General features: G+C 42.1%; 2 protein-coding genes across 4 annotated transcripts in view; one reads left to right on the forward strand and one right to left on the reverse strand.

Moving 5' to 3' along the window:
• Positions 1 to 16: 16 nt before the first annotated feature.
• CRH (corticotropin releasing hormone) lies at positions 17 to 1,097 on the forward strand. Its single transcript, XM_008932169.4, has one exon. It carries the CDS (start codon positions 83 to 85, stop codon positions 614 to 616), a length of 534 nt encoding a protein of 177 aa, XP_008930417.4. The 5' UTR covers positions 17 to 82; the 3' UTR covers positions 617 to 1,097.
• A 1,086-nt stretch (positions 1,098 to 2,183) lies between these two features.
• Positions 2,184 to 26,102, reverse strand: part of TRIM55 (tripartite motif containing 55) — a 34,994-nt gene continuing 11,075 nt past the window's right edge. The window contains exons 4-11 of one of the 3 annotated variants that reach the window (XM_018079804.2): positions 25,933 to 26,028; positions 21,841 to 22,074; positions 20,725 to 20,747; positions 20,501 to 20,625; positions 19,543 to 19,763; positions 17,372 to 17,659; positions 14,987 to 15,074; positions 3,222 to 3,247 (exon numbers count right to left, since the gene is read on the reverse strand). In XM_018079804.2, coding sequence (XP_017935293.1) covers positions 3,237 to 3,247; positions 14,987 to 15,074; positions 17,372 to 17,659; positions 19,543 to 19,763; positions 20,501 to 20,625; positions 20,725 to 20,747; positions 21,841 to 22,074; positions 25,933 to 26,028 — 1,086 coding nt within the window. In that variant the 3' untranslated portion in view covers positions 3,222 to 3,236. Of the gene's footprint in view, positions 3,248 to 14,986; positions 15,075 to 17,371; positions 17,660 to 19,542; positions 19,764 to 20,500; positions 20,626 to 20,724; positions 20,748 to 21,840; positions 22,075 to 25,932; positions 26,029 to 26,102 lie in introns of all 3 variants that reach the window. The other 2 variants (XM_008932168.3, XM_018079797.2) reach the window with 2 other exon arrangements.

Raw genomic sequence — 26,102 nt, forward strand, 5'->3', positions numbered from 1 at the left:
CGCTGCCCTCCCCGCCGCTGCGGCTCGGCTATGTAACCCAATCCCCGTTCCTCATCTGCCTCCGCAGATTTGGGCCCCGACCATGAAGATCTCGCTGCTGGTCTCCACGGGAATTCTGCTGGTCGCCCTCCTGCCCTGCCAGGAGTGCAGAGCTCTCAGCAAGAGTCCGGCAGCCGCCCCCGGGGCTCTGCACCAGCCAGATTTCTTCCAGCAACAGCAGCAGCAGCAACAGCAGCAGCAGCAAACTCTGCCTGTCCTGCTCCGCATGGGAGAAGAGTATTTCCTGCGCCTGGGCAACCTCCACAAGAGACCCCTTGGCTCTTTCTCCGCCTCCTCCAGCAGCACCAGCCACCTACAGCCCGAAGCCTCCGCCAGCAACTTTTTCCGGGCGGCGGTGCAACAGCTGCAGCAGCTGCCCAAGCGCTCGCCGGGGAGCCCCGAGAACGGCGAAGCCGAGGGTGAGGCCGTGGAGAGGGAAAAGCGATCCGAGGAGCCCCCTATTTCTCTGGATCTGACTTTCCACCTCCTGCGAGAAGTCTTGGAGATGGCCCGAGCCGAGCAGTTAGCCCAGCAAGCTCACAGCAACAGGAAACTGATGGAGATAATCGGGAAGTGAAACGGCCCCGCCCCACCTTGCCAAAGAGATTCCGCAGTTAGCACAAGAATAATTACACCGTCCGATGTACCATAGTGCTGCTCTGATGTCATCTCTTTATTTTTATATAGCTTTAAACCTAGAAGGGTGTGCTCCGAACAGCCTCTGTCCCTTGACTAGCATGCACAACCGTGTACCAAGTGCAGAAACTCGAGTGTCGTTCGTAACCTCCCCTACCTTTATTTATTTCTCCATTTCCCAGTTATTCTAGTGCCATCGCTACGTAGGGATGTGTGAGCATTGGAAGAAATGGTGCCAAGAAGACAGAAAACTTTTCTGCTAGGGGCAGGGAGGTGGGAGGGGGAATCTCTGTAAGCTACTTTCAATTCACTTTTTTTCCTGTAAACATTTTCACAATAAAACATCTTTTCAGCGCTCGGTCGATTTGGTTGTGTAAGAGAATGTTTAATATTTATATTTTTAATAAAAGCTGCAAAGTAAAGACGACTTGATAGACTTTCTTGCCTAGACGCCTAAGGGTTGCTCCACCTCCTTCAGCGCTTACCGGAGCGTAGGGGGGCACCCGCGTCCGCGGGCTCCCGGGGAGCCCTATATAGCCCCCGGGGTGGTTTTTTCCCCGTCCCCGCCCGGGAAGCCCCGCGTCCCACGTCGGCTCTCCCAGAGGTGCGCCCCGACGGGGGCCTGCCCCACGTCGCCGCCCTCGGCACAGGCTACTCCCGAGAACGGGGTGTCGAGGGCAAATCGATGCCTCCCAGCACCGCCGAATCCCATCTCGGCAGCCCCCCGAGGGGGCTCACTGGCTCCTACCGCTGTGGCTGGGGCCGGGCAGCCTCCTCCCGCCAGAGCGCAGCGATGGGAAAGCGGCGAGGCGCTCCCTCATCCCTTTTGCGTTTTCATTCTGGCTCTGCACATCCTCCCCGCGCCCTAAAAGGGCAGATTCCTCCGAGCTTTGGCTTCCCCCGTCCCGGCGGAAGTGCCCAAGAGGGCTCCTTCCCAGGGGCTCTGAGTATGTGTGGAGAAAATGCCAGAGGAGCTAGGGGAGATCTCCCAGGACGACTGGGAGAATATAGGAAATCCCTCACCCCGAACCAAATCCCAGAGAAAAGCTGCTCCAGCAGCCGGAGGCGATGCGGTGGCGGTGCTGGGCGGCGCTCTCTCTGGGCTGTGAGAGTTCCAAATATTTACGCGGAGCTCGCCTGTGCAGCCCGACAAACTCTCTCAGGAGCGTTCTCCGGGGAAAACAGATACCAACGAGGGCTGATGTCACTCAGGCCAATAGCGGCAGATGTCCAGGACGGGGGCTAACCCCACACAGCCTGCTAACTGGTCTGCACTGCCAGCTCACCAGTCCTGCTGGGACACAGCGCAGCCCTACGACCTCACACAAAACTGCATTGAGGGCCTGGCTCAGGGATCTGGGAAAGATCCACATGTAACCCTAGTGCAGAACTTGACACCTGGTCCCTATGGCACCAAGCACTCCCGGCAGCCTTCCAATCTCTCTTAAACACTACTGAGAGTTGACACCCTGCTCCCAGTGACAAAAATTGCAGAATGCCACCTTAAATAGAACTTCTAGAACTTCTTTTAAGACACAAATTTGATTTCATTAGGTGGATAAATATCTACAAGGCACATGGAACAGGACAGTCAGCATCTGCCTTTTCTACAGTGCACCATTGGGATTTCAAATTAAACCTTGACTGAGTACCTGTGACCACCTCACTGCATTCTGATTTCATGTAAGAACATGCCCCCTTTTCTACACACACTGATGACTGAGAAGACATAGACACAGATTATGGCTGGACAGGCTGGGCAGCGCTACAGCATTTGCCCCACATATTCAGAGCTGTGTCCTGCATCCACACCTGGGGTCTTGGCCAGTGCTTTTGGTGCTTTTTGTTTATGTGAGCGTCATCTGTTGTGGCTTAGCAGGAAGAGCAAGTCCAAAGGCAGAAATGGTAGCTTCCTTCTTTCCTCCCGTGTTCCGCAGTTGTGGAGGCACTGGTCAGACACAACCCTGATTTGGGGCTGCCAAGGATGTGATAGTGTCACTGAAGTCCCCAGCACCAACAAGTGGAGATACAGGAGGATATTCAGAAGAAACATTGGTTTGGCAAAGGGTGCTATTAGTGAATATCATACCAGCATTTTAGCTAACAGCACTGATGAAGCGCTTACCCCTATGAGGGGATGTGCCAAAAGGTGAGTAACAAAACACTAGCAGTGCTCAGGGTAAAGCTGTAGTGATGCTACTTTCCCCTTGCAAGTAAAAAATTATTGGAAAACACTTTGACTACAATATAGTATAGTAATTTGTCCCCATGCTCCCATCCCTCTCAGATCTATCATCTCAAGGGTATGATGTGGAGGCCAACTGAGTTCCTGGGAATGAAACCTGCTCGGATGCCCCTTTCCAGGCCAGTTTCTTTGCTGACTGCAGCCAGGCTGCCTGTGCTCACGGTCCCTCCCAGGAGAAGCACACCAGAAGCCAGCCAGAGTGAGTCATCATTCATTCAGTGAGTTCAACCAGGAGAAGGAGAAAACATGACGAGCCGGCTCGTCACCCCTCTCACTGCTCACAGGCGCTTCCTCCACTCGTCCTTGAGCGTATGGTTCAGGACCAGTCTGCAAAGGAAGAAAAGGTTGACAAAGGGAAGAGGAAAATATGAATTGCACTAAAATCCTTAAGATTTCACAACATGCAGGAAAAGAGAATGAAGTGGGAAAGAGGGGAAAAGGCAGGGAGCATGGAAATTTGGGGAGGCCAGCCAGACTTCTAACACCAGAGAAGTCAGAGGGACTTTTGCCATGACCACTGGCAGAGGAAGGATTGTGCCAGGTGAGTATGTTACATCTGTGCAAAGGGCTGTCCCGATTAGGACCTCTGGAATATTATAGCACTGAAGGTGATTAATGCCTGTTCAGAAGAGATTCTGAGCCAGCTTGGCTTGTGTAGCTGGGCCTCCAGATTGATGTGAACCAAAGCCAAAAGTTATTGCCAGTGCATTGCCACTCAAAATGGTTCTTGTTCTGCTGTTATGAAATCTGCCTTGGATGTGTTTTCTGTTTTTTTTTTCTTTAAAGAATTTTGATATTTATTTCACTTCAGTTTCACTCAGATCAAGAACAGGAAATAAATAATACAGAGATAAAAGCTTCTGTTTATTTCCTGTTTTTGTTTGCATAGGTATCCTACACGTACAGTAGAAAAATGAATCTGGACATGATATACTGTAGCTGCTAATTAAAGGAATTTCTAAAATTAGTTGAATGTTTGACAGACCAGTGTAATTGGAAACCTTTCAACCTGATTATAAAAGTCAGGTTTCAGCAGTAAATACATGGCTAGACTTTCTGAGTTATATGGGATTCAGGGCTCTCTTGATCTTGGTAGATGTAGGAGTGTAGGTGGTTTATGAGTCTTCTGTGGTGCTGAAAATTTTGCCTTTATTTTTGGAAGGGCAGTCAGAGTGCCTGCACCAGCCAAGAGTAATTTTGAAACTGGTTGTGCAATTTTGTGCACCGAGCCCTCAGCAGTGTGTGTAAGCAGGCATGGGACAGCCCTCCTGACTTCTCACTCTGTAAATGGATAGGACTGGCAAGAAGTTTAAAACAAAATTCCTACATTTTTATTCCTTTTTTTTTTACTTAAACCCACACTGATACCTTGTCATTTCTCTTCCTGTGCAATACAGGCTTCCTTTAGCACTTCCACTTGCTATTCTAACCAGCTACTATACAGAAATTTACATTAAATCAAGATTAACTTTGAAGCAAAGTACTATCTATGGGCTTAAAATTACACAGCTTGTTTCATAGGATTTGGACCTAACATGTTAGAAAAAAAAGGCACAATGTAATAACTTAGACTGGCAAGGTGACTGCATTACCTTGTTAACCAACACTGCTGGTACTGCATTTCAAACAAAACAATCTTTGTCTGCATCACTGCCAAAACTGTATTTCATAATGTGTTAACTCCTTCATATTTTGCTGTGATGACATCTTCCTGTGTCAGCAAAACAATGTTGGAGCTCCAACAGATTCCCACTGGGTTTGGCTGGATGAAGCATTTGCTCCCTGCAGCTCTCTGGACTCAGCAGGCTGCCGGTCTGCAATACCTCGATGTGCCTTTCCAAGAGCTATTGTTTTCCATCACACCCAGCCAGGAGAGAAGCAAGCACAAAACTGATAATATGGACATTCCCTGGCTATTAGACTTGTGTTTTCACACCTGTGACACTTCAGAGTTTGTGCTCTGAGTCGTCCAGTGACTGAGGTACACTCTCTTCATGTAAGACAAGAAACCACCAAAAGGTGCCAGAAGCAACTCCGTCCATGTTATTAAGTCTGTTTCCCCCTTCCACCAGCAGCCTGCACAATTCAGAGTTATACAGTGTGCTGGGGATTGTCTGAGACAAAGGTTTCAACTGTAGATTTTACAGAAAACAACTTTTTTTGGAACCAGGATGTGATTCTGAAAGGCAGAATGCAGAAGCAGGTCTACTCAGTGTCACTGGGATTCAGGCACCTGACAGCTCTCTAGTTCATTGGAATCTTGTCCTGGACTACCTTACTCTCCCTGTTACCACAACTCTACTCTGCTGAGAGAGGAAAGCTTTGTGCTGAGCATGGCACAGCCCTTGCCACATGCCTTTAAGACAGTTCAGATTCAACACTTCATCATGTCTGTCCATTGCTATTAAGTAACTTTTGTCAAGCTTCTACCTGAGCTTTATCTTAGCCTTGGAGATCTCATGGGTAGGGCTTGTTTTTCACATTACCTAGATTAACAAGTCCCAACCCTTGATTTGGGTCCCTAAGAGTAATAAGAAATAACTAAAGTGTTTACCTCAGATTACATTAATCACATTAGGCCAATGCTGAGAGAGTGCTGAATACTTACACTTTGATTTATATTCTCCCCTGTGGTGTTGAGTGACATCAGATGATGCTTTCAGTAAGCACCAGGAATTTTCCCCAGGTCAGCTCATGAAGTGGGGAGGGAAGTACAACATGCATGACTGATGGTTGGTTTTGTTTTTCCCATAAAAGCAAAGTCCAGGCTGGAGTTTACATGCCAGTTCTTTGGAGGTGTTGAGCAACCACAATTCCCACTGAGCAGCCATTCAGCACTCCTCAGCATCTGGCATACTAGAATTTGTATGAATAAACAGTATAAGGATCTCAGAGTTGAGCCTGATGAGTACTTTCAAAGTTGTAGTTATTCAGCTTCTGTCAGTATTTGCTTCCTTAAACAGGGGTCTACTTAAATCTGTATAAGGTTCTTGTAAAAGAGTGTGGAGAGGAGGAAAGAGGTGAGTGGGATGGCTTTGTCATAATATTTTCATTTATTAGGTCCCAGCAGTTATCCTATTTATGCTGGGGAAAAATATGAAGTCTAGGCCTTCTAGATATTGAAGTCAACACATCATTTTCTGCTCTACCACCATGAATCTCTGTTGCCTTTAGGTACAGACCCTGGGATCCATATTGCCAAACTTGAGTCATCCAGAAATGAGATATCCATTCAAGCAAACTGGATTAATCTCCTTCAACAGGAGTGATGAGAGAAAGGCACAACCAAAGGGTGATTTGTCCCATCCTCAAAGAAGTGGATTGCCCTCTGGAGGTACCTGTTTCTTTCTACTGACTCTGGAGATGCTCTGTGTGACTAAGTTAGACTAGGTCTGTCTTTTAAGTAAATACACAAGGGAGATCCCAGCCAAGTATTTCAGAATATCAGAAAACTGCTTGATAGGATTTGAGAATTTTGACTGCATTTTTATTTTTACAAGATCACTAACTCTTAAATTTAGGAAGTGGGGAGGAAAGGTGAAGGGTCTTCATAATCACTTTAATGCAGACGGAGAGATGGTTGGTTACAACCTATATGAATGTTTTCTGAAGCAGCAATGCTAACCAAAGCAGGTTCTGCACCTTGGGTCCCCATCCACCTCTTCCTGCTTTGTTTCCGTGGTTCACTTCCCATTTGCACTGCTGCAGCTCTTTGCAGGGATGTGCTAAGAATGGGAATGTCACTGGAATGACATCAATTTTTTTGTTGGTTTTTTTGAGGTGAAGGAAGATATTTTTAAACCTGGACCATTTGAATGATTTGATTCCAGCACAGCTCAACAAACAGCTGCCTCAGCACAATTGCCCTGTGAGTGGTGGCATCTGGGCAGCAATAAGAAGCAGAGCCATTTGGCAAGAAACTCCTAAATCACCTTTGCTGCCAGAGGAAAAAATGAATCTACACTCTTAGAGTCACAGTGCCTTCACTGCCTCCTCTTGACCCAACAGGAGAACAAGAGTGTGAATTTGTTAGAAAGTGTGGGTCTTGGAGAGAGAAGCAGTGAAAATAGAGGTTTCTTGTTTCTAGGGTTTCTGTAGCCTCAGAAAATGAGCAAGAAAACAAATTTAATTCCCATTTTTAGCTGGCTTGTTTAGAAACAACCCCCAGTGTTGACAAGAACAGGCATGATTAAAAAATGCTAGCTGGTTGCAAAGCAATCACAAAATCTGTGGGCTATGTTTGTCTGCCTCAAATGTCAAGTGTTACACTTCTGGCACTTAACACTTCCAGGCAGTGGAAACAAAGGGAGCACAACAGGTTATTTTTAAATAGTTTAAACTTTAGTTCAAGCATTTTGTTTTTATATTTTTATTCAGTCTAGCTCCTTCAGCACAACACCTGGCAGCTGTCATATAAATCACAACAACATTGTTTCAAAGCTAAGAGGCTGCTTATTTTGCAAGGATATTTTCTTTTTTATTAGCAGGAACCAACAGAGTATTCTCTAAAATAATTGCTATGATTACTTGCCACAGAAATATATAAGGTAGCAGACAAGATAATATGCTCCATCAGTCACAGAATTAGACATATCACTCTCTTAATAGTGGTCAGTAATGAATTTTAAAAGCCCATAGGGAGGAAATGCCTTTTTTCAATAGATTTTGATTATATTACAATTAACATCATGTGGATAATGTCTAATGCAGAGTCTCTTACATAATGACCTTAAAGAGACCAAATATGTTTCAGAGGAAAACAATCTGGCTAGTTTATTTTGGTATAGGTTCCACACATCTCCCATGGGACATGGAGGTCCAGATGCTTGAACCTGTGGTGGAAACAGTTTTAGAGGATGATGTGGGAGAGAAGCTTTCTTCTAACCATTACTTGGGACAAAAGGAAATACAATTCCCTTATTTAAGTCACCTATTTTTTTCACCACTCAAACAAAATAAAGGCAGAAATAACATACTTGTGTAATATTTCACCCATTGCTGCATCTCATTGTTCCAACTTTTTGTTGAGACTGATTTAACTACAGATTTGTATAAAACCTAGTCCTGCCACTATACAGGAAAACAAAGGAAACCCAAGAGGAGAGTCTTAAAAATACATGAATATTAAGACTGCATGACTAGAAAAATCTGTCCTGCATCTATCTACATCATTCTTTGTTCCTCTTGAAGTTTTTGAGAACCTCCTGATCAATTAGCCTTCTATCTTTTCTACTCCTTCCAGCCTTGCTGGAGAACTGTCCAGAAAGGGAAGGATGATATGAGAGGCATGAGAGGCTGTATGAGTAAGTGGTACATGCTGGCCATCAGTGCCAGAGAGTTACTCATGGCTACCAGTCCTCCCCTCTTCCCCCTACTGCTGCCTTGTCAGACAAGTATATATTACTTTAGATCAACAAGTTAAATGTGAAGTGAAGACCTTCCAATAACTTCTCCATGGCAGTAACTGATCTAATCCATGCCATAGAAACTTTGCTGTTAGCTTTCAGGGAGAAGTAACAAACCTAGTAAGGGTTTGACATCCTGTCTGTCTCTGTCAGTAGTCTCTCCATTAGTAACACAGACTGCTGTAAATCAAAGCTTTTTCTTTCTCTGCAAATGGCACTTTTGTAAATCCCACGAATTAAACAGGGTGCCAGTTCAGACTGTGACTCACCCTGGAGCTCCGTTCATGGGATCAGATAACAGAGGCAGCATAGCTTCCATGTGTGTAGACACAGCATCTCATGATTCAGGGTTGGAGCACTGCTCACATCCTGAGTGACTGACTGGCTTGGGCTGCTGTAAGTATGCAGGGGGCAAGGGTGATACATGTGAATTGTGGACACAGCACATCTTCAATGGGAGACAAAACCACACCAATGGAGACGCAGGAAGAAAAGCTGGAATGTCAGTTAAAGCACCCTGTTCCCCTTCCTCAAAGCCACCACATGACAGAAAAAGAAAGTCTTGGTCACAGTTAAAATATTTTTTCCCTCATTGGCTGTTGCTCCTACCATTTTTCCCTTGTGTGCTCATTTTTCCATGTCTGCACTTGCCTGACTCTTTACTACAACCACAGCAGCTGAAGTTGTTAGCCAAGATATGACTCTACTCCAACAATACATTGCTCAGTGAGTAGCACTGTGAGTTCCCAGATAGATGTCTGTCACATCACACATTATAATCTCTGCTTGCCCATTAGCAATGCTGGCTTGCTTGCACAGCACTCAGCCAAGTAATGAGCAAGATATTAAATCAAGTTTTCTTCTGTCCCAGGTGAAGTCCAAGGAAGCTGTGATAAGTGCTGCTCTTAGAGCTTAAGATTCAATCACAGTTATTAACCAAGTTATTACAGGATATAGAGCAGAGATCGCAGTCACTGTCACCAGAGACAAGCTTTGGAACTGATCTGCATCTGAGCAGGCACCAGCTCAATTTTTTAAAAAAGAAATTTATTTATTTTATAAAATTAAATTTTGAAATTGTGCATAAATATAAAAATGAGTATATTTTATAAAATAAATCTCGTGCCAGATGTTGAAGAGTCTCACCAGCACCGATCGGCGAAATGACAACTACCTTTCCTCAGTAGGGCATTTTGTAATATAGCAAGTCATACAGCAAGTGTTTCATCATGAATGAAAGCCACTTCTGTGTGCAGAAGTGCTGAGCCAGGACTGCTCTGAGTGACTGATTAGTATTTTGATCATCGCCTTCAGTGGCTGAGATAGACTCAGGCAGATTTTATAGGGTGCTCTCTAAGTTGAAAAGAGCAATGAGAAATTCAGATCACTTGTACTTGGGGATTGTGAGATCCTCATCCTCTGCTCAGTGAAAGGCGTGATGTCTCTGTCAGGTGTCTGTAGCATGGTTTGAACATTGCAGTGCCTATTGGCTGGTAGCCAGGGATAACAGGGTTTTTTAATTAGTCATTGGTCTCTTACTTAATGACCTGAAGATTATTGTAAAGATGCCAGGAATATATTTCACCTGAAAACAGATATAAGACTGTTTGATATGTCCCTCTCCCTTTCTTCTGTTTAATTTTGGCTGCACATGCAGCCTTTCAGTCTTTATCTCCATTTCAAACACCTAGTAGATGGGCACTGCATCCTCCAGAGTGCTCTGATCTAGCCCCTTGCCTGCTCACAACTGCAGAAAGCCTGGAAGTGACATGATACGCTATCCAAACATAGAGACTCAGGCCCAGTTTACTAATTATCACCACTGGGGTTTTCAATCAGATGGGCCGGCATTTAAATATTGATCCATCTCTAATGGTTACAGGACTACAACCACTGCTTTCCATAGGTGAGTGTATGGCTACACTGAAAGCCTGAACTGTCTCAAGGCAGTAGAATAACTAGCCAAATATTCTACAAACAGGTGCTTTGTGTTTTTGTTGTGACCTAGATCTATCATGATGTGATGTAAACCAGCAACAGTTCACCCAAGATTAAGAAATATTTTTTGTTTACATTCTATTTTCCTTTCCAAACACCTTAACAATGAGCAGAACGAGTGATCCTTGGAGGATGAGGTCAAGTAGAGGTAGAATTCAGTATTTAAATGAGATAGTCACAAAAAGACAATGTCTAAGTGAGCCCGGCTTTGTATTAATTTCATCAGGAGAAATCATTTTATCCAAGCTGTCATTGTGGAAACCCTTTTGCTAGTAATGGACTGAAAAAGATGAAATATACATAAATCAAATTGTATCTATGACTCACCAGACAAATCACAGAACAGTCTATTCGAGGTAAAATTTAAGTGAAGTATTTGCCACTCATATTAATTATGGGAAACTGTTGTCTGAAAGCTGATCTTAACATATTGCCCTCACGACTCATCACTGTTGTCTCTGAATCACCCAGGTAATTCTCAGAAGTGAGGGATGTTAAAAGAGGAACAATCAAGACTTTCCTGATTTTCTTGGCATGTATTGCCAAACTGAGGGGGAAAAAAAATCTCATCTGAACACAAAGTCAAGATACAAAGCGGAAATTTACAGGCAGAATTTGCCACCAACTGAACGTCAGCCTGAGGGGCCTCAGACTCGGCCACTATCACCCTGTCACTAAGGCCCAATTCGCTAAGTCAAACTACAGAGAAGCAAAAGGCAGAAATTTTTGACTGCTAACTGAGTTCTTGCATCTAGTGTTTGCCCTGTACTTTAGCTACAGCCGGAGTGCTTCTTTTTTCCAAATGAATTTTAAGAGATGTTTAGGAAGAATCTTCAAACAGAGTTTAATTTGGGTTTGTATACCGGTGGATGCATAGGTCTCCTACAAAAGGCTTGGCTTCACAGAGAATAGATGACCCAATTTCATTCAGTCAAACCTTGCAGATTTTTTAATGGTATAGAAATAAACCTACCAGATTTTCTACCTAAGAAAAGGTAAAATACAGGTATATGAAGGCCTAGATGGCAAATATCAAGTTGACCTTTGCTCTGTGCATTCTCAGATCCTTCATTAGCACTAAACACAGTTGTTGCATGGATCAGAGAGCTTTCAGAGCAGCAGCTGGTGTCCTGGGAGATAGCTGCCTGGACTGTGCCTGCTGCTGATGGTAACATACAGCTCATCCTGCTCTGGGGGAAATTGCAGGAAGACTGTGTTGGATGGGCCAGAGAGAACGGACACTCTCCCTCAGCATCAATCCTGCAAGATCCAGCCTTGCAAGACTGCCTTCTTTTGAGCAAGAAATCTCCTCTCATGGAGGAGATTGTGTACTGCTGCCATGCTTGTGCAACCATTCCAGTGCATCGCTGTGCTAAAATGTGGGACCATATCTTTTATATTGTGATGGAAAAGCAGTGGTACATAGGCAAAGAGCACAGTGTGACCTCTTGGCCTTATTTTGGTTTTAAATCATCTTGTCTGCATTGTCTGCATACTGACGTGACAACCAATCGGCTAAAACTTAGCTAAATACTGACCTCTCTGACATGTGATTTAAAGCTGTCTCATGGAAAAAAAATTGAAGGATCACCAGCTGAAATTGAAGTATTCAGCAGCGGGACAAAGAGAACTACAGTACATGAGTACTGAGTGGACTGTCCTTATGGTAATTCTGGCAGATGGCATAAGGTTGCAAGCAAGTAATAGGAAATTTTAAAACTAATGAAACAAGATTAACACAGGCCACTACATTAGTATTTCTCCTCCCAAACAGTTCAGTCCTGATTATATTTTATATCCTCATGGAATTAAAGCACTGTACTTACTGGCTGCAAAGGGAAATTAGGTCTGACTACTGTTTGTGGATGATTAACTTGTATTTCCTTTCAAACTAAATGTATGCTCTGGAGTCCTTTGGAGTCACACGCAGACACTTTTCTTATGGGGAGTTTGAGCAACAGAATACAGCATCCAGTACTTCATCTTAGGTGGAATTAACTGGGTGACCACAGACCCAGGTGAACACAAATCTTTCATAAGCTCTCACAAATTTACAAATTTATATGGCATTACTACATGAGAGATGTTGCCAACAAATTATGATTAGGAAAAACTGCAGGACTCCAAGATCCGTTTCTCGTGCATCGGAAAGGGCTGCTTCATAATGTCTATATCACCCTCCACTAATACATTACACCCCGTAGTGGCAAGGCAGTTCATTGACACTATTCCTGCTCCCTGTGTTTTAATCATTTGCTCCTGGTTGTCACTTGCAGGGGCTCAGACCCCCCCCAACTTCAGACACTGAGCAGAGGCACCTGGTTAGGAACAATGTCACCTCACACTCAGCAGGCAGATTGAAGAGGTGCCAAGTGTGAGCCAGCAGCAGTTGGTGAACTCTTCCTTACTGGAGATGCCTCTCACTCTCTGTCAGAGGCAGGAGCAGCCCGTGGTGACTACACTTCTGACTTAGGCACTCCCTGAAGCAGGATGTGGCTCTCTAGTGCGGAGCTATCTATTTTGTTTATGCTGAATCATCTCCTTCTGTCCCTTCTTAGACCAAACAACCTGTACACCTGTGAGCTGCAACTCCTGTTGCCTTATCCCTGCTGATATAACCTCCTGTACCCTGGGGGGAATTTATAGATGCATCAATACAATTTCTTAGAGAAACAACTGATAAATAAAGTGAATGTTGGGAATTTAATAGGGGAGCTGATCTCTCTTTGCTGCTGAAAAAAAAGGAAATCCCTCCCGTGTATTCTACTAAAATAGGTTGAAAATAAATTATATGCTGGTCTTATGATGACAATCACACAGATTTATATTATAACTATAAATTATTATTACAGCTATTCAAAGTAATTTTGTTGTTTTACTTTCAGGGGCCTATTACACAAAGGAACAAGGGCTGTGACCTGATCTCTCACATGAAAGATAAAGACACATAAACTGTCTAAACAGCCACTTCACTATACATGGACAAGAAAATAATTTTTATGCAAATAGAATCTGAGACCAAAATGCCTTTTTTCTTCACCTCCTTTCTATTTCATTGTTATATAAATCATAAAGATGCCACTGGAGACCACATAGGAAGAGGTCTCAATGGTAGAAGTGAGAGCTTTCCGCATTTATCTATTTTTAATTTCAAAAGGTATTTTGAATTAAAAAAAGAAAGAGGGGGAAGAAAGAGCATGATGCTATTCGCATGCCTGATTTCCCAGGAGTACAAACAAGCTCTATGTTCTCTTGTAATATTACAACAAATTTTCAAAACCAAACACAAATAAATGAAAATTAAACTATGATCCATAAATTTAATTGAGATTCACAGTGTCTGATGCTTTTCAAATTCAAATTACTGCCAGACAGTGCATCTTTTTGCATAACTTATGCAACTAAAGTGTAGGTGATAGTTTCTCCACTCTCCCCCCCTTTTTTTTTTTACGGAGAGATATATTTTTCAGTCATAGTGCTGGAAATTCTGCACATAAAAGCTGAATAATAATCAATTTTCATAGATAAACCATATCATGTTCAGTGCTTAGAACACAGTGCAGAAAGTAAGCAGGGAACACCAAGCATTTTTGTTTTGAAGAATAAATAATAATTGAATCTGTCTGTCATTAGAGCAAATACTCACAGGTAACTACTCTTGTTTCTGTCAGAGGTCTTTGGCCTCCAGTAAATAAGATTAAATGCCCCAAAGGTAACACAGAATTCTCTGCACATCATTCATATCACTTTGGAAATCGAATGCATTCATATGCCTTACCTAAGAGGGATGTGAATTTGGACGGACAGCATCTACCAGAAAAAGAGGCTACTCCAGAAGCAATGTTATGGAATAATTAAGGTTTAAATTACATTTAAATGTAATTCAAATTTGCCTTTGGGACAACTTCACTTGGTAGTGAAATTCTTAGTCCTTGATCTTGCAGTTATTTCAGCTCTTTGTGTAATGTAACCTAAGGAAAAAAAAAGCCTTTGTCTAAATGGGTTGGGATCCTTGCAAATACATGGGCCTCCATTTCAGGGCTGTGATTGGTACTCCATGTAGAGAGAGCTTTGAAAGCCTTTGCTGAAAAAGGGACCTGAAGAGGATGTGGGGTGTGCTGTGTGAGATGGGGTGTGAGGGGACACTCTCCACTCTCTCCATGGAAATGTCTGGAGACCAGGGCTTGAGCCACCCTCTGACGTAGCATCGGTGATTTACTTGCAGTGGGAATCCTGGTAGCAGGATTATTCAGTGGATTTGTTTTTCCTGACCTTTACCTCTCTGATGACAACCATTAATCTTTAGCTCTTTCTCCCGTATTGGACCGAACAAGGTTGGTGCTCTTCACATCTGTCAACCAACAGTTTCTCCATCCTGCTGGTCACCTGAACAGCAACTGAAATATAAGCCCATATATCTGAGGGTGTAAATGTCTCTTTTCTTATTTTGAATCAGGGAGATGCAGTGTTTAACCATGCAGGAGTAAGCTGAAGGGTGGCATTTTAAAGGAGCGAGGAAGAAATGTTTTAGGCAGTTTGTATTGTGAACTAGCATGATGTTTTTTGGATGGTAAGAAAGGGAAAAATCCTTTAAAGCCATGTAAAACATCATCAGATACACTATTTGAACTGTTAGTTAATGGTAAAATGAAATATTTCCTACCCATGAAAGTACAAATGTATTGAATCAGATTCCAAAGATGATGTAGTATGATAAGAAATGCCAAAAGTGTTATGCAGAATGCTAACTCCTGTGAGAAAATAAGAAGAGTGCTTCACCAGTGTTGTCATGACACAAACTAGTCATTATCACTACGTTCAGTGAAAAAGCTCTGTTTCCACAGCACTTTTCCATTATATACCTGATTTTACTCCTAAAAGGAGTAAAAACAGTGGAGAACATCATCTGGGGGTTTAAGCAAAATAAAGGAATACAGCATTTCAAGTGGGTTGTGTAAAATCACATGCAGGGAAAATATGAAGTTCAAGTACTTAAAAATTATCACTGCTACAAAACAGCAACCATTTTCTTCATGACACAGACACTTTCTCAGCTCAGATCCATAAATCTGACCACAGCATCATTTCATGGCATCACCATCACTTGGTCACTCTATTCTAGAGCACACTTTGCACCTTTCTGCTTCCTGAGCTTTCCTATCCCTCCTTCTGTCTCCAGCCCAGGGGTAACCCCATTCTCAGCTCTTTCCCCTGTGTCCTTCCTCCTCACATCACCAGAACCATGCACTACTCTTCTCAACATCCTCCTCCTCCCAAAATGTCAGGATCACGTGTGGTCTGGGAAGATATCAAAACGCAGCACTCCCAAACTCACATGCCAATGGGAACTGACATCTTTCCCGTGTGCCTGTTTTCACTCTTGGTTTACAACAATGAAGAGAACCAGGTACCAGACTACTGCTGTTTTCCAGACAGCTGCCCACACCACATGCAAGTGTTGTTCCTTTGCTTGATGTAAGTTAGGACTGAGGGAAGCAGATCACAGTCAAGCAAACTTCCAGGAAATTAATCTAGTACAGATTTTACCTGCCCATGGTGAGGATTGGCTGCCTGGTCATCAGTGGAACTGATAGGAAGGAACAGCAGCAATAAATTTCACTGTGGATTTACCTGCTTTTGCTAGTTCATTTGGAATATACTTAAGAAGATAAGGTCATAGAAGATTTGAGAATTTTAAAGTGGTTTCTTTTCCGTACAAATTCCACTCAAATATTCTCAAATCAAGCCCTGACTTGAAAAATAGCTACTGAAATTTGGTGGCCAAATGGTGCTTTTGTTAAGAAAGTGAGTGAAGTCAGTGAGAATCCTTCAGCCTCTAAATTCAAGTGTCACTGACTGAAACCTCTAGCTAGATGATGTCCAGTGATAGCAAGCAAATTAGAGGTATCCAGCCTCTTTTATCAGATCTCTGTGAACTCCTTCTCCTAACTTTTTGCCTTGCACATGATTGTTTAATATGGTAGGCCTGCTTATGTTTGCTATATAGTCAACTCCAACTTTAAAGGAAACAGCATGAAATACTACTCACTTGTGCTTTCTCACACACATACATAATCTCTTGTTGCACTAGGTAACTGCTTTGTTAAAATGTGCAGCATGAGTCTGTAAATGGGGATGGTTTGATTTAGAGAGTGCTGCTCATGGGCTGGTAACCAGGCACTGGAGCAGGAGCTGGTGTACTGTGCAAATCTGCAAATTCTTGCACAGCTCCCTCAGCTCTGTTGCCTGTATCTTTGGCCCATGTGGAATTTGTATACAGGTGCAGAAGGAGGAATATTCAAATTCAGGTCATACCAACACTAACATTGTAAAATTAAGGAAAACCTCCTGCTGTACTCCACACATCAGTCTCTTGCTTCTGGCAGTCTAACATTGAACTGGGATGTATTATCTTCATGATCTCCCTTATTCAGGTCTCAAAAATCTTTGGAGACACACATCTGAACCCAGGAAATCACACTGCTTATTGAGAGGCAATCAAACACACAAGGAGGTTCTGAGTGTCTGCATAGCTTCGTGTTTACAAGGGGAAGCTGTGCACTTCAGGTGCAGCCACGGAGCTGTGGAAGGCAAAGCCAGGCCATAGCTGCTCAACCAGCCACTGTAGGATGGCATGTGCACGGGCTTTCAACAGGTGACGAGAGTAATCTCATGCACAGGACTTCTTGGCTACCAACACATGCAAATATCTGATGCACAGAGGCTTTGTCAGCCTCTCCAACAGCTCCTGAGTCACTGTGTGTGAGCAGCTTGGATAACAGCTCTCACCAGCGAGGTGCACCGGCAGTTAAGCACAAGCAACCATCAACATGCTGCTCTGAAGCTCAGGAGTCAGCCTGTCGCATATTGAAACCATCTACAAATCCAGCAGACTTGCTGGAATGACAGTTTACACTGTTCACGTGTTTTTTAAATTATTCTCATTCTTTAGCATGCGGAGGAAAATGAAGCCACATTTTCCTTAACAATTGCTGTTCCCGCCTTGCTGCGTGTCACAGCCCTCTGGGGTGACATTGGAAGCACTGACCTTGGATGTTGCTGCAGTGGCATTACTTTCCTTACTATTCCCTGGTGCACTCTCCTCTTCTGTTGCTGCTGTTGGGGCTTCTGACTTCTTTGCACTTGTTTCCAGAGAAACAGGACTCCCTACTTTCCCCAGCCCACTCACTGGGGTTGAGCTTGGACTGCTTGGTTGCCGTGACTGAGACTTATACCAGCTAGGGTAAAACAAGGGATCCGTGGTTTCTGCTGTGGCTGGCATTTGAGTGTCAGATTCTGGGGTCTGCTGAGAACCACCTGGTGTCACAACCACATCCTTAATCAGGACAGATAAAGAGAAGAACAAGCAGAGTGCACCACGTTACCTTTCCTGCTGCAGTCAAATTGTTCTGTGTGTTGTGTTTGTTACATATCACTGCAAGGCATAGATTTGTCCTAGTATATGGTCTGAAAGAATTGCAATCGAAATGCAAAGCAAAAGCAACTATCACTTGAATAACACAGACAAGGGAAAGAAAATAAATTAGAAAAATAGAACAGGAGGGTAGAACTAGCAGGGAGGGGAGGGCTGACTGAGAATAGAGTGAAAAAGAGGTTCTTTAATTAAGATAAATGCCCAATTCAACTCTAAAAACACAGGAAATTCTGCATAAGAACCTCATAAACCCATACCAGCCATTCGTGGCTGGTGTAGGTACTTTCAAATGGCTTGTTGGGTTTTATGTTAAGAACAACACCTTTACCAATGAGTATTATAGGAGAAGTCAGAACAAGGTGAATGCAAAGACACTGGAGAGAAACACTTGCCCACCAGCCTTGCCATCAATGCTATAAGCCGAGCACAGTTGCTCTGCCAGGAAGAGGAACAGCCATCTGAACTGCACCTCTCTACATGCATCAAGTTCTTGGGGTTCCCACACGTGCTACCTGCTGTCCCCACAGCATTTCTGCTTTTCTTACACCAGAAGGCAAAAGCTGAAATACAGATATCTCTCACACCATAACACCTACATGCCATGTCTGATTCCACATCTGACCATCTCCTAATGGCACTTTACAATTGCTAGAGCAGCATGCTGTACCTTTCTCATTTTAACCTTTAGCACTTAGAAGTGAGATAATTCATGTTATTGGGCAGAATTTCTTATGTCTTGTTCTTGTTTGCCTAAAACCCTACATCAGTTTAGGAACATAAGTTTGGTTAAGCCAGTGCAAATCCTGAAAAGACAAAATTTGGTTAAATCAATAAAACCTCATTTAAGAGCATCTTCACACAACTGGTGAAAACACACACATGTTTTTAGATCAAAGCAAGAATGAGTCTATAGTATTTGTTTTCCCATATTTTATGTGGTAGGCTTGCTACAATCAAAGATCCTTTATGTGTTTTCTTGATTTCATATTGGCCTCCTCAAATATCTTCACAGCAGCCTTTATCACTCAGCAACTTCACTGGGTGAATTGCATAAGAGGAGAATTTGCCAATTAATTGTATGCAAGGCAAGCTAAAGTAGCACATTAAGTATATTTATAATGTAGGTATTTTAGAATATGTGGCAATTATGCTCTTATTCTAATCACATTCCCTAAGAAAAAGTACTGGCCTAAAATATTCACACCCTGAGCCTGTTTGCTGCTAGATTGTAAAAGGCAGTTACCTCTCCTCTTTGGTGTATGATATTCCTGCATCCACCTAGACATATACCTAAGATGTCCAGAGCAGAAGGCAGCAAACATCGTTCACAGAAAACAGATTAGAGATTTAGATTTCCACCATCTAAAAATTGATGGTGGAAAGCTCACTAAATCCAGGGGGAATGCCAACTTCTCTTAGTATAAATATTTTAACAACTGTCCCATTTACAACAGTTAGTCTGAGTTAAACCACAGCAGAATGTCCATTGTAACACAATTAACTCCCAAATAGAATCACTTTTATTTATAACTTATGTATCCCATACATATCTTAATTTATCTAGCAGCTAATTTTTTGCCTACCAAGTGATATATATATATGCAGGTCGAGAGGACAGGGTAAAGCTGCATATATGTGTACAAGGGCAATAAACAATTTTGCTCTCCAGTGCATTGATTCCCTTAGCCTGCTCCTGACCTATAGTGCCTACAGGCCATAGGGGAGCATTTTCTTGCTCTGCCATGCACACTCAGCATAGCTGGCAGGGAAGGAAAGACACTCACCTGACCAGCTGGGGCAGCAGGTAGTGACACTGGAGTGGGTTCAGCCAGGGGCTCTCCTGCTGCACTCTGCAGTTTAGGGTCTTGCTGAGGTGGCTGTGATGCTCTCTCAGCCTCTTCCTCCTCCACCTCTTCCTCCTCTCCCTCCTCTCCAGATGACTCTGTGTGGACTTCATCCAAACCTTCACCATCCTCTGTGCCCTCCTCTTCTTCTCTCTCCTCCTCTGATAGGACATGTGTAAAAAGACAGGGTTGAGCACCATGTGAAGATGGCTACAGTTTCTGTGTAATTAAAAAGCCACTTGCAATTGCATTGCAAAGCCACTGATAATCTGCTGCCTGGCAGAGAAGGTATTGGTGAGGAACCTGCTTCCACCAGCCTGGACTGGGCACTGCCATAAGGCTGCCAGCAGGTGCTTTGTGGAAGGGAAGAAACTGAACACACCTGTTGGTTAAAACCTAAAGCTGCCCCTTTCCATGTGAAGGAGTACAGAAACTCCTGCCAATGCAGTTATCCTCATGAGGGGTGTGCAGCATGGCCCTGCACTTTCTGGGGAGAGGATACCCAGGATGTGGCACGATCTGCCAGGAAAAAAGCCCCTCTTCCAATTCTAGGTATTAAACACCACTGAACCTGTCATCATAAACATTTACCAGGCCAGTGCTTTGCAACACATGACTGGAGGTTTGGGATACCAACATCCCTAAAACCAGGGGATGTCAAACTTGGTCATACCATTGCCTTTGTGCCAAGATAACATTAATGGTGCCAACAGGTTATGTTTTGGTTTTTTTTTAACCGTGATGGATTTTTGCTCCTGATTACAATTGATACAAAATGCTCTGGTTACATTTCAGGATGGAGAGAAATATCCAATTCAAGGTTTCCTACTCTGTATCATTGTGTAATCACACACAGCTGCAAATTAAGAAAGCAATTTTGGTGAAATAAGTGACATACCTCTGTCAAAATCAATTTCTCGTATTATCTTTTCTTCTCTACTGAGGTTCACTGTGAATTGATTCATAATTTCATACCCATCCTCTATTTTTTCCATTTGAAATCCTTTAGAAGCTTCAGTAATTCTAAAACAGAGAAATTGGTTATTGCCATTTGGATTTGCAGATAAATTTATGATTTGTAATTGATTATAAAGAATAAGAGTCTAAAGTTTAAATACTTACTTTTGTAGCAATGTTTTGGCATTCTGTGAAAACAAAAAGGAAATAAGTGACTTCTTAAATGGTTCCATTTTTTCAGAGACTTTATGCATTGAGATCTAATTCTTACACTGGCTACTTCTAAATGCACTAATATGGATCTCATTAATGACAGCCACGACGTCTATGAATGAGATCAAATTTGGATGGTAGTTAGTATACAGCTGAGTAAACCTTTTAGTTAGTTGAAGACTTTTTAATTAAAATCTGAATATCATGGGAAATACGTACAATTGTTAAAAAGAAACAAAATGGAAATACTTTTCCTCTTTTTTTGGTGTGCTTGTGGTGAAAAGCAATTGTTCCATTACCGTCTTTAGTCATAGTAACTATATCTTTGACTATCCATAAGGACATACTTCTGGAGGGACAAAATTCTGTTTGTCTTGAGAGATTATTGTACTCTTCAAAGGCAATTCTTTGACAAAAAGAAGCGGAGTTTGTGTTGGTTTGTTTTGGGGTTTGGTTTCTTTTTGTTAGTTTGGAGTTTTTGTTTTGTTTTGTAGAAGACACCCTTCCAGCTTCTAATATAGAGGAATTGTAAACTTGCAAGACAGAAATTCTACACCAATGAATTTAGTGGACAGGTTGCTAGCGGTTTCCTACTCATCTCTCCTAAGTTTATAGTAAGAAAACAGAAGAAAAAAGTTAAACGAAGGTATAAAAATGTAACTTAAACCATAAATATTTAGTTCTTGAAACATTAATCACTTTGTCAATATGCAAATGAAACCTATAATTCACAGAAATTCATGTGCAAATGAACACCATGATATTAATGGAAAAATAAAGATTTGTTGGAAAATGTTTAAATTCCTGTTTCTTCTCTGGGATCAGAAATTCATTCGCGGGACAGTATATTTTGGTGCAAATAGCAAATACTCATGTTCTAGATTTGGATACTTTTCACAAGAAGACTAGATGTTTGTCTGAGCTGATTCAAATGTTTACAAAATGAGTTCATATAACTGTTCACTTAAAGATAACCAAACTCTGAATGGGTCTAAAATTGAGAAATGCTTAAATAGTGTATCAATAAACCTATCATTCTTGTTGTATCTCTATTTATAGACTTTATACCTGCAAAAACACGGCCATTTCTGGTTCTTCCATGAACTGGATTCCTGATTCAACCAGTTTTGACACAGCTTCCAAATGATCCGCATACTTCTTCATCAGGGAGCGGACGTGTTCCAGTTTCTCCTCTTGGGTTCTAGTGATTATTTGTGTCATCTCATTTTTCCTTTCTTCCAATACAGAGTAGAGATAATCAAATTTTTCGCACAACTGTTCTTTTTGTCGTCTGCAGCATTCCTGTGAATCATTTGGTTTATGTTAAACATGTTATGTTCTTAAAAGAGTTTCTATTTTTATAGTTACTTGGAAGCATTTTCATCAAAGAAATTCCTCTTTCTGAACAGCGCAAAGGATTCTGAATGACCCCAGAGACTTTTATAATTTTCAAAGTCCAAGCTATTGGAACAAAAGTTCAAAAACTGTTCTCAAACTATGAATTTCAAGCCACTGAAAGCCCCCAAACAGGTTATTGTATAACTTGTCAGTCTGCTAAAAAGTGTAAAAGGTATTTGTGATGTCTGCAGTGATACATCAAAGTCTGCAGAAAAAGTAAAAGCCCCCACCGTATTAGAAGTGGGTTCCTTTGCGTGAACAGAATGGTTTTAAAAGGAGTGGTCATCTCAAATCAGCTCTGGAGAATTTTATTTTTCTTCTGAGTGCCTGGAACAACCGTGGCTGGGCTTGATTCTCACATATGCTCTCTAAGACTCTATTTGGACAATAGGAGTCCGTTATATTCCATTTACTGTGCACTGAAAGAAGTAGAAGTTCTGTGAAGAAAATGGTGTGTGACAGAAACACAAAGGAAAGAAAGAGGAATCAGGTTCCAACCCTAAGTTCAGGCACCGATTTTCACATCTTTTTTTTGAGACATTTTTATTGTCCTTCCAACCAGACAACAGCATATTTCACCAGTAAGGAGGATGGGTTTGATGACTGCTGCATTGAGCACTCTCTAAAGAGCACAAACTGCACTTGTAAGGGAGGATTTATAGGGAGGAAATGGAAGACAGGTTATGTATAACGTCTGAAGTCTACCAAACCCAAGTGCTTGAGAAACCTCTGTGCCCCAGGGCATACCCTTATTGTGGTTATACCTGGTTGTGAATGGTGGTGATTATTTAAATCTCTTTTCTAGGAACTGAGGCTGAATCAATTCCTCATCTTTGTCCCTTGGGGCATAATGCTGAGATCCTGGCAGCACAGGATTATTAACAGTCTCACAGTACTTTTGGAAGTGATAATACTGATTATTCATAGCACTTAGCCAGATAGAATCCCACTTTGTTCTTGCCTTTCAGTCAGAGCTCATTCCTATGAGTGGTGACAATCTGCTCGGTATTGTTCAAAGAAGAAAGACTTCTGAGGATGTACATTTGGCCAAAAATCACTGTCTAGGTTTAGGGGCTTAGGGAGTGAATAAACATCTTGTTGCATTGAACCAAATATCCACCCCTGCTTCCCAATGAGAAAGGCTAGGCTAAACAGGCAGTCCCAATTTAAAATTCCTTGCAGGGGGTGCAGGCTTTTCCTGCCCTTCTGGAGGTTCTTACCACTTTCCAGAAATTCCTGATTAATGTAATTATAGGGTGGGGTTAAGGAAGTTTTCAAGCCAAGTGAGTCATTGTTCCTAGGTGTCATTCTATTGTTTTGACCTCAAATAATTCTCTTCTTTCACTCTCTCCTAGCTTTCTCCTTGTGAAATGTCATTCAGATCACTTGTAAAACAACCTTGATTTCAAGACAGGTGTGTGCTATCTTTGTCATTTGACACAGGACAAATGTTAGAGGAAGAAGAGCAAGCAAGTGATAGCAGGGTGCTCTGAGAGATCCTTCCCTATCTCTAAGCTCTAATATATAATATTTACTGCCAGCAGATATTACAGAGTTGTGAATCTCCAGAGTGAGAGTGCAAAGCAGATTCCTAACTGCAAATGCTGAAATATTTCTGAAATATTATCTTTCTGCATAAAATGTTCCCATACAAAGTCTCTGCATGACGGAATTACCCTAATCAGATTCTGTGTAATGAAGAAGGTTAACAAATACATGACTTTACATTCTAAAAAGTTCCCAGCCTTTATGTTTTTTTTTAAAGCACAGATACAGCAAAAAGAAAGGAGTCCTTGCTACTGAGCATGAGTCTCACTGCTTGTTCCAAAGGATCTCTGCTGACTGGCCTATGCTATTAGCATTTGAAAGAAACACTGTAATTTTTCCTTCTTTATTTTACTCATATCATTTACAGGGCTAAACAGTACTTAATTATTTATTACAGTTTTCCAGCTTTTAGCATTTTATATTCCTTTCTCAATTTTCAGCATAATATATGGATTTGGTCTACCTTTCAATCAGTTAAAAGCTATACAAGTATTGATCAACTTTTTGGTTTTCTTGTTTTTCTGGTTTTTTTAGGTTTGGATAAGAGCAATAGCTAAATATAGAACTATAGGCTATTACTTACTCCATCTAAAAAGAAAATGATCGTGTATTTTCTGCTAAAGTAGATATTTATTGCTCTCTGCCAAGTGTTAAGCAGAGAGAAGAGACAATCCTGGATTATAAGCATTATTTCCGTGTGTGAACATTTCTCAGTTCCAGCTGTAGCTTTTTATCTTCAAGGACAAACTGATGTCAATTCAGACAAAGCTCTTGTATGGCAGGAAATGTGATTTGCTTGAAATATAACATGGAAGTGCCAAGGTAAACTCTGAGACCTATTTTGTGCAATCTTTGGCTTTGAAGGTGAAAAACCTGCTAAAACATCTGAAGGTAAAATGGCTGCATTTTCTTTGGGGTTTCCCTTTAAAGGTTAGACTTTAAACTAGTAGATGACTCTGAGGAAGCTAGTTCCAGACACTGCTGTGTTTCTCAAGGTATTTTTAGCACAATATTTTCTCCATACTTCATACTAGATGTTTGAAGCTTCGTTTCTGGTTCAGCTAGTTCAGCTTAAATGAGTGCAAGCTTTTACTTTTGTATCATTCAAATTTCTGCAGTTAACCTACTTGAAAAGCTTGTTTCTGTCTGCAAAGTCCTGATAGCAGCCAGTTTCATCCTTGCAATGTGAATCCTTCCTGATTACAAAGTTTTGACTGCCACTAACGTGCTCTATGATTTACTTGGGCTAACAGTTTTATGTTCTTTAAACCAGACTTGGACAATTTTTGTTCTTCCTTACTCGGAGGAAACAGGAGCCTTGGGTGATTGTGTACATAGGTTGTGTAATCAATTTTTCTTACCAATTAGAATCTATACATTTTGGATTAACTTCTTTTTCTCTACCATTTCCCTTTTCTGCTCCAGCTCTGAGGGGTCAATATAATTCTAATTGGGCTGAGAGGGATGTGGTTCCTTCACTAGATGCTTCATCAAACTGACCACAAAATCAATTCATACGAGCTCCTTTCAGCCTATTGCTCTGTGATGCTCAAACTGGTTAAAGTTGATACTCCTCTCGGAGGAAATGAAAGCCACTTCTGCTCTTGAATGACACAAAACTAATTCTAGCTCTTTCAGAATGAGGACTCTATCAGAAAATCCAGTAAGAATCCAAACTGTTCCCTCCCATAAGCACTAAAACAAGACTCCTTAAAGGACAATGTAAGTATATTAAAACACTACTTCTGTGCAGAAGGCAAAGCAATACAGAGCTCAGACATACCTGTGAGCCATGCTGTGCCTACTCTCTGGCATAGAATAAGGCTTTGTTCACAGGACCAGTCAGGCTTCAGTCTAATGCTGGTCATTTATGGCTCTAGAACTGTTAAATGAGCTGGGAGTTGATGGCATTTTACTGGATCTGCTTTTAACTTCAGTGATATCCTATTCCACTAAGAATGTTGAGCAAGACGTGCTGATATGATCCAGCCTTACTCTTTATCCTCCACCAATGGCCAATGTCAGAGGCGCTGAGCAGGATGTTGGTTGAGGTAGTACATCTTGATAATGTACAAAGCCACAAGTAATGGTTTAGTGACACAATGTGGGAATGTATTTGGGTAAAGTGAGGTCTGTTAAAGCATGGTTATTACCAGAAGTTTAAAAGGTCGGACTTCACACTGAAATAGCTGCATTTAAAGAGGTGGTACCTACCTCAACTGTCTTGCAGGTCTCCTCCAGCTGTGTGACTATTCCTTGCACTCTGTCATTGCTCCCCACCAGGACTGCAATGCCATCACTCAGCTCAGACTAGGCAGTAAGGGGAGAGCAAGCAGGAGGGTGTTAGATACTGTCCCACTTAACGGTGGCACATGTAACATTGG

This window comes from Manacus vitellinus, unplaced genomic scaffold (assembly GCF_001715985.3).
Source record: "Manacus vitellinus isolate BGI_N305 unplaced genomic scaffold, ASM171598v3 scaffold_1_pilon, whole genome shotgun sequence".
Taxonomy (NCBI): domain Eukaryota; kingdom Metazoa; phylum Chordata; class Aves; order Passeriformes; family Pipridae; genus Manacus; species Manacus vitellinus.